The sequence below is a fragment of the Brassica oleracea genome, chromosome C2 (genome assembly GCF_000695525.1).
Source record: "Brassica oleracea var. oleracea cultivar TO1000 chromosome C2, BOL, whole genome shotgun sequence".
Lineage (NCBI taxonomy): Eukaryota > Viridiplantae > Streptophyta > Magnoliopsida > Brassicales > Brassicaceae > Brassica > Brassica oleracea.
This window is the reverse complement of record NC_027749.1, coordinates 12096998-12106169: the sequence shown is the minus strand read 5'-3', so window position 1 is coordinate 12106169 and position 9172 is coordinate 12096998. Positions and strand designations below refer to the sequence as shown.

At 28.8% G+C, this 9172-nt stretch overlaps 1 protein-coding gene across 1 annotated transcript; it reads left to right on the top strand.

Annotated features, from left to right (window-relative positions):
- Window positions 1–2206: 2206 nt before the first annotated feature.
- LOC106323465 lies at window positions 2207–3534 on the top strand. The gene is made up of 2 exons (XM_013761584.1): window positions 2207–2296; window positions 2514–3534. The coding sequence occupies exon 2, from the start codon at window positions 2749–2751 to the stop codon at window positions 3532–3534; it is 786 nt and encodes a 261-aa protein (XP_013617038.1). The 5' UTR covers window positions 2207–2296; window positions 2514–2748.
- Window positions 3535–9172: the final 5638 nt, after the last annotated feature.

Sequence of the window (9172 nt, the reverse complement as noted above, 5' to 3'; positions counted from 1 at the left end):
GTTTTGATTAATAGAAGATATTGGATTATGAGTTTGTATTTATTGATTTGTTTTTTTATAAAGCTTAGAAAATCAGTGGGATGATTGGTTGGTTGATACATCATATAAGAAAACGAAAACTATAGGTGGTTTGACTATTGTACATCGATCGATGCATGATGTAAGTTGACTATATAAAACTTGAGCATGATCATTTCAAACTAAAGTATAGGTAGGTTATATGCATTTGTTATATTGTAGTTAATATATTTTAAATATTACATAAGTCAAGTGATTCACGTTTTCGTAAAAATAAAATTCAAGTTCATTATTGGGTCGTACTCGTCCGTAATAAGCTACGTTAAATATGATGTATTTTTAGGTTCATTTAATGACATTAAGTTTAAATTTCATTAAAGAAAACTCATTAATTTAACTGGAAAAGACAAGCATTAAAATAGGTAGGTTCATTTAATGATATTAAATTTAAATTTAATTAAGGAAAACTCATTAATTTAACTAGAAAAGACAAGCATTAAAATATGTAGTTTAATTTAATTCTCAGTGGCATAGAAGTGTAAATAAGTTAGAAAACTTAGAGATATTTTTTAATGGGTATTTTTCTTTTAATAATATAGATGAATTTGTATCAAAATAATAACTTCCTTGTATTTTACAGAACAGTTACTGAAAAATTAATTTATTGACCTGTATAACATATGTTTATTATGCATTTAACCCCCGTAAAAAGTTGAGCAGGCTCCGCTACTGCCGATAATCGCAATTTCAAGAGAAGAACTGAACAAACTCCAACTTACATGTTGATCCATCCTATAGGATACCTATTTACTAGGATAACATCCTATAGGCCGACAAGATTGAAACGAATTGTACTACAGATTAACCAAAATATATTTAAGTTTTCAAATAAGGTTTTCTTTTTATTAAATAAAAAGATTATAGTAATATCATCAACATGATTGGCTACTGAAGGCCGTCATGGCTGAGCAAAGCATGCATGTCTTCATGTTTAAGCAAAAGCAAACAAGTAGAAATGAGTATTAACGCAATAATTAATAATACTGTGATAAAATACTACCTATATAGTTTTTCTTTTTATTTGGAAACGTACTACCTATATAGTTGCAAAGGCAGGTTACCTGGGTTCAAGCAGGTCTGTTGTCCTGTGTACATATTTTGTAATTATTTATTTCAACTCTTATTACTATTATTATTGTTTTTTTTTTGGTAAACTACTACTATTATTATTATTATTATTATTATTATTATTATTATTATTATTGTTGTTGTTGTTATTGTTATTGTTACTTATCTTGGTTAAACAAGAGATCTTCAAGATTTTTTTGATAATAATGATGTTATTATACATGCATCATTATATTATAATACACATATGGCCATATGGGCAACTTGGTTTTCTCCTATTATTTTCATCGTCCTCCAAGCAGAGCTCTTCCGGGATTACTGTATTAAATATAATAAAAATTTCTGACCTAAAACATATATATTGATTTTTCCTTGCAAGTACCTTTTTGTTAAAGGGTTTAGAAAAATTGAACTATTTCTCAATTTGTTTGTGTCATCTTTGAGCAGAGGCTTTGCTAATCTTCTCTGTATCATTCCAGTTTGATCGTAGGTCCCGAAGGGACAAGTTGCAAGTACCTTATTATATAGTATATGTTTTGTAGTTTGAATAGTTTTGTTTTCCTAGTAGTTCTTTTTCATGTTGAGTCTTTTATTGTGTTGTAGTAGACGTCTTTAACAGTCCCTATCATCTTTGAGTTTCAGATCATACATGGAAAGAGAATGCACTTGATATCTGGCAGTTGGCACGATGATATTGAACCAATGAGAAAACAAAGAAGCATCAAATATGGAGGATAATTAAGATATATTGATCGTTTATCTGAACCAATTAATGATCCAACAGATCAAGAATTTAACCTGGCCAGAACAAATGAGCTGTGGAGCAGACTTGATCGATCACCATTAACAAATCAAGATAACCGATCAACATTGTCTAGACGGTTCGAAGTCCGTCACAGCAGACATGATCGGTCATGTTGGCGTATCATCTTAAATAGTTGACATGTTAGTTTTCATCATTTCAATTGTTGACTCGGTTTGGTTCGTCAACCCCGCCCAAACCAAATATATATTTCGAGATACTCTAAACCATTGTTTTTACTTCTTAGGATATCCGTAATGGAAGTTTTTCAACATAACTATTTCATCAAAAGTAATAATTAACAAGATGTAGCATCTATAATGTGCAGAGGTGGCTTGACAGATAGAGGTATACTATAAATAATTAATTCAATTGCAAATAAGGAGTCATGTTTTTTTTTCTTTTTGCAAAAAAACAACAGGTTAAATTATATGTAAATAGCGCACGACCACTGATCGTATATTTATATTTATAATCATAGGACTTTTTGTCATCTATAATCATAGGAATTATATACTCATGATATATTTATATTTATAATCATATGACCTTTTGTCATCTATAGTATAATATGGACACCCCTAGCCTCAGGAGTCTACTCAACGAAGTCAGGGTACTTTGAAGCCACTAACGCAGAACTCAAAACATCGGCTCAACCTCAGAATGCAACGAACTTCAACTGGATAAAAAACGTGTGGAGCATTAAAGCAGCCCCCAAGATCCAAGTCTTTATCTGGAAAGTACTGCAGGGAGCTCTGCCCTTAGGAGCAATACTCCAAAGACGTGGGTTGCTAGCCAACATGGTTACTTGTTCACGCTGCGGAGAGGCTGAAACGGCAGCACATATCTTCCTCCACTGCAGATTCACGAAAAGAATTTGGAAGGCTCTCCCTCTCAGACCTATTGATCTAGATACCTTCAACTCCTTTGAACAAGCCATTGCTAACTCAGGTATGATCTGCCTACCACCATCAGGGGTGAATGTTGATCTATTTCCTTGGTTGTGCTGGTGCATCTGGTTAGCTAGGAACTCTTTGACCTTTGAAAAGCTTGACCTCTGCCCAGAAGATATCATATGCAAGACGCTACGACCAGCCAGAGAATGGCAAGATTCACAGCCTCCAAAGGTGGCCCAAGCCCCAAACCAGCGGAGACAAACCTCAGCTTCGGACCAGGACACAGTGATATGCTATACTGATGCAGCTTGGAAACCATTAACCGGGGATGCGGGCTTTGGCTGGATCTTTCAGGACTCGACAGGGCAGACAATCGGACAAGGATCCTCGACAGAGCCCCATGTGGCTTCAGCCCTTATGGCAGAGGCCATTGCAATTCGTGAAGCCCTTCTACACGCAAGGACGCTCCACTACTCCAAAATCTGCATTCGCTCAGATAATCAGGTGCTTACTAAAGCGCTCAACTCGAAGCAACATCCTGTGGAAATCTACGGATTAACACTCGACATCGAGACTCTATCATCCCTATTTTCTTCAATGCAATGTTCCTTTATCTCTAGATCTCTAAATATTTCGGCTGATAAACTTGTAAAATCAGCCTTGTGTAACTTCAACTCTGCTTTGCCTTAGGGCTTTAATTAAATCTTTGGTCGTTCAAAAAAAAAATATATACTCATGATATTACACTTTTATATAGGTATATCGAGTTCTTCTTTTTGGTCCAAAAGCTTTCATAGAGTGGACGCCTTTGGTTGTTGAAACGTTGATATTTTTCCAACGTGTTCGTCAAACCTAACCAGATTCTCCTAATCTTACCAGCTTCATTATATCATAGTTCTGTCTAGTCTAATTAGTTTCACTTCCAATTTAAAATTTTATTTCTTTCGCTAGAACGACTAAAATATTTTTAGTTAAGATCATGGCATATGATTTATCAACGTGAGTAATTTATAAAACAATATCGGATAATTCTAATTATACCACAAATTTGATATCATTTTTCCAGATTTACCTTTAAAATAATCATTTTCATAAATACAATAAATTTGTGATGAAAACAAATTCAAGTAACATTTTAAATCATTTATAAATATTTAATAATCATTTATAAAGTTTATAATCCAACTCCATGCACCCTTTAAATATTAAACCCTAAACAATAATCACTAAACTCTAAATCCAAATTATATTTTTCTGATTGAATATTTTAAAAAAGCGATAGCTAACTTATGGTATTTAAAATAATTTTTTAAACAATATATAGTTTCCAATTTGTCTTCTATTTCTAAGAAAGATCATGTCTAAGTATTTTTTGTTGGTGATAAATTTAGTTTTTATAGACAAGAAAAAATAGCATTGTGGTTTAACTGTAGCTAGTAACTACTCCTTCTGTTTTATTTTAGTTGTCGTTTTAGACTTGTACACACAGACTAAAAAATATGTATTTAATTTTATATATATCTAAATAGAAACATCATTACCTATATATATAACCACATTTCAACCAGTATAAAAATAAGTTAAATATTAAGTTAATAAATTTGGATCAGAACATCTTTCTCCATAAAACCCCATTTGAGGTTTTTATTATTATTATTTTTTTCCTGATTTAAAAAAAAAAGTAAAATCAAACCAATCGTGGATCGCCACGTGTCAGTGGGCCCGCAAATAGTGCAAGAGACGTTCTTTATTTCGTGATTTTTGGCAACGTTTCTTGTTGTTATGTGGGGTCCACACCGATTTTTTTGTTAAAAACCCTCTCTAAAGACCTCCGATAAAGATGCTCTCAAAATAATAAAACGACACTTATTTTGAAGGAAAAAAAATAATTTACGATGACAATTAAATTGAAACGAACTGAGTAATAACTTAACGCTTTTCATTTTCTTTTGGTACAATGAGTAACAATTTAATACTTGTCGGAAGTGTGGCGTTTAATGGTCAGTGATTTTAAGTGGCATTTTGATAGTTCAGATGAACCTTCATTGCAGCGTTTAATAGAGATACAAGAATCGTAGTGTAGATTAAGATCTACGCCTTGCGCGGAATAAACATTATATATAAAAATTATTTTATGTATTATATATTTTTACATATTATGAAATAATAAATACATATTCAATAACTAAAAGTCAGTAACTATTACAGATGATTAAATTGGTGCAAACATATAATTAAAATTTTATTAATCCAAAGAATAATTGTTTTTATTTGATAGGATATATAATTAAATTAAATGATATCAACATACATAGTATATTTTTAATATTAATGTCTATTAAATATTTTTTTCTATTCAATGGCTTTTTGATCATTTGTATCTTTTATAACAAAAATTTTAAATTACTGATAACAAAAATTTTATTGTGGGATTAACAGTTTTAGTAATTTATATTTTTTTTTACAAATTAAGTTGTCAATGTTTGTTCAAAGCTTGTATCAAAAAAAATTAAAAGTAAATTTTGAAATTAAAATATTTATGTAATTTATATGGTATATATTTTAATTTAAATATATATATATATATATTACTCTTAATAATTAATTAAATTAGACTTTTAACTTATAAAATTTTGTAATCATTTTTATTTTATCATAACAAAAATTTTAAACAATGGATCACAAAATTTGAATGTGAGACTTTTAACAGTTTTGGTAAATTAAAGTCATTTAAAAAAATTCAAAATATAAAATATATAGAAAAATCTAATTTTTATTATATGGTTAATGAGGTTGTTTAATTTATTTTACTAATATAAAATTAAACAAATATGATAGAAAATAAACTAATTTTTATTAAATTATTTATTGTTCAAAATCATTAATTGCAATATATACTTTAACCATATTAGGCAATTACATAATTTTTATTTAAGAAAATAAGAAAGAACATTAATAATGAATTTATGGTTAGTTTAATAAAAAGTTTATTATATAATTAAGTGGACCAATGTATTTCTCTAGTAATTTTAAGAATTAACCTAATGATGACACGTGACTAAAAAAAAAGTTATAATGTTTCTCAATTAATATATACGAGATATATGATCTAAATAGTCAATCAGATATAGATACATAGATCTATATATGTTTATCATACCAAATATATATAGAAGGAAGAGTAATGTTGCGATCAAAGATGTAATGAAATTGTAGTTCGGAGTTTCTGTCTTTAAAATCTTTTAAACGAAATGAGTCAAGGGGTGATTAACCGTAATTCACTCTGCCGACATTTTAATAAAACTAACTAGGTGATAACCCGCGCCCTGCACGGGGCGAGAAGATTATTAAAATATTATAACTTTTAATATGTAGACATAATAAAAATTAAAGTCATAGTAAAAACAATATATGTAAGAAAGTACGGATTATAGCTAAGAATTTTAGTATGTCAATATAAATTTATATGCGATGGCCATTAAAATTAAATTGTATATTTGTTTGCATGCGGGTAAATTATAAATACAATATTAAATGAAACATAAGCAACAGTCTAATAAAATATAAAATGAACAATGTATAAAAAAACAAAACAAAAATAAAAATGGAAACAAAATAACTGATGTCAATAATGTTTTCATAAGTCTTCGTTTGCAATCCTATTATGAGAAATATAGCAAATAGATCATCTAGAGAATTTAAAAACATTATTTAACAAAATATGTGAATGCATGTATTACCTCAATCGTAAAGCATCAATTTCTGGAACACCAATGGGGTCGAAGACAACTTTGGAAAACCCATCAATGTTAGTAACCCTCTTAAGTCGGCCTTATTATGAAATATGAAAAAATATTAGTAAAATATACATATAATATCAGCTCCGATTAATTTATTGTATATACAATAAATACAATAGATTACCTTGTCCCCATTTAATTTGCCAACACTACAAAACACATAATATTATGTCTGCATCTATAGAATTCCATAAATCATTGAAAACATGAGCAAGTGCACCATAAGCGACACACTTAATGACGACGTTACTGTAAAAAAAAAAGGGGTTCAAACCATGTGATACTATACAAATGTATATCTTTCTTTTTACAGATGTTGAATACTTACGGGATGTGTAGTACAAAAAAACAGATTTTGTGGTCGATGATACCATTATTTCCGTTCGTAGGTTCCATCATATATTCTTCAAGAAATCCTACTCCTATAAACATAGTTTGCTTGTTGCAAGATTAGTTTTATGAATTTTGATATGAACTTTAGATGTATCAGTGATGGTCACGACAAAAATATATCAGAATCATTCCCCTATCGATTAAAGTAAGTTTTTCAATTCTTTGAATTTAGTTTCCTTGATTACATTAACAATTAAATTGTGTTTCCTTAATATTTTGAAGCATTAAGTCTTGGGTTTAATTGGTTATTTTCGATGAATTGAATCAAAAATATCATAAAACGATTTGATATGAACATTCGTATAGGTTATGATATAAATATTATGATAAACGATTGTAGATTAGTTTTATGATAAACATAGTTTGCTTGTTGCAAGATTAGTTTTATGAATTTTGATATGAACTTTAGATGTATCAGTGATGGTCACGACAAAAATATATCAGAATCATTCCCCTATCGATTAAAGTAAGTTTTTCAATTCTTTGAATTTAGTTTCCTTGATTACATTAACAATTAAATTGTGTTTCCTTAATATTTTGAAGCATTAAGTCTTGGGTTTAATTGGTTATTTTCGATGAATTGAATCAAAAATATCATAAAACGATTTGATATGAACATTCGTATAGGTTATGATATAAATATTATGATAAACGATTGTAGATTAGTTTTATGATAAACATAGTTTGCTTGTTGCAAGATTAGTTTTATGAATTTTGATATGAACTTTAGATGTACCAAGTACTGATACAGGTTAAAGAACTTAGTTGTACCACGTTTAAAGAATCAAAAATTGTACTAAAGCATACATAACGATCGATGAGACACTTATTGTGTTGCCTTATTTAAATAAAACATTTCCAAATTTTTGAACATATCATAAAGTCTACCTTAGAAATGAGTTAATATGCTGCCTTATTTAGATCCCGATTTTTTTTTTGGAAATCGAAATGTAATCCGAAAGTGATTTTTGAAATCCGAAATCATATAGTATAATGTAATGACCAGTGGCATTTGTATGTAATTTTTCTAGTTCATGAAGGGTTTTTCTAAAAAGTAAGTGAGAGTGCATGTGGTGATGACACCTAGGAAATAACACTCATGTAATAAACACATGAGGCCAAGGTTTATTTCTAGCAATGCTCCTCCTTTAATAAGAAAGGGATAAAATATTAAGTGGTATGCTTAATTATCTGGCCACCGCTTTATATTAATGTTTTTATACTTGTTTATAAACAAGATGTATATTCTTTCAAACTAGAAAATAATATTTTAAATTATCTAGAGATAGGCAAATTATGTTATTAGTACGTAATTATAAATTAATTAATATATTCTCTTGTTATGTGAACATAATTATTTATAAAATAATATGCGACCCTTAAAATTGGGTCAAAAATCTACGTATGATTGTATATGTCCATCATAGTTTCGTCACTCTTAGAGTATCTCCAAAAAAAACTCTATAATTCCGAATATAGAGCTTTTTGCTACTAAAAAAAACTTCAAATTTGAAGTTTCATCTTTTTATTTGCATTTTGGTCCTTACAATTATACATCATAATTATAATTCTTAAATATTTTTTTGTTTATTGTTTTAATCCATAAAACTTTTATATCTCATAAATATTCAAATTTGTTTTATAAATTTAAGTTTTACACATGAAATTAAATAAAAAATTTAAAACAAGATTTATAATATTTTAAAACTAGAATTAAACAACAAGAATATTACAAAAAACCATAATAAAAACTTATTAAAAATACACATGAAGACATAATTATTATTCAAGTTTAAATATTATAACAACACTAATAGTCTGGTAAATTTGCTCCAGAACCTCTCAAATCTCCCAAATATTGCCCAAACAAATTTTGTGTAACCGAAGATGATTGTTGTTGTTGCTCTTGACGCCTTTTTCGTACGATTCTTTTTTGTTCAGATCGAATGTATTCACGAATATTAATATCATCGATAGAAGCTAAGTTTTTTAGCAATATTTTATTTTCCTCTTTTACTTCTTTAAAAGCTAACTTTTTTGCTTCATTTTGCAGTCGTAATTCAATCATCACATGACATTTTTCCCTATTTGTTGTACTTTCGTTTAAAAGATCAAGGATTTTTTCGTTTGATGAT

Excerpts from the sequence above, each read along its gene's own strand:
- LOC106323465 (XM_013761584.1), top strand. The coding sequence starts at position 2,749 with ATGGTTACTTGTTCACGCTGCGGAGAGGCTGAAACGGCAGCACATATC.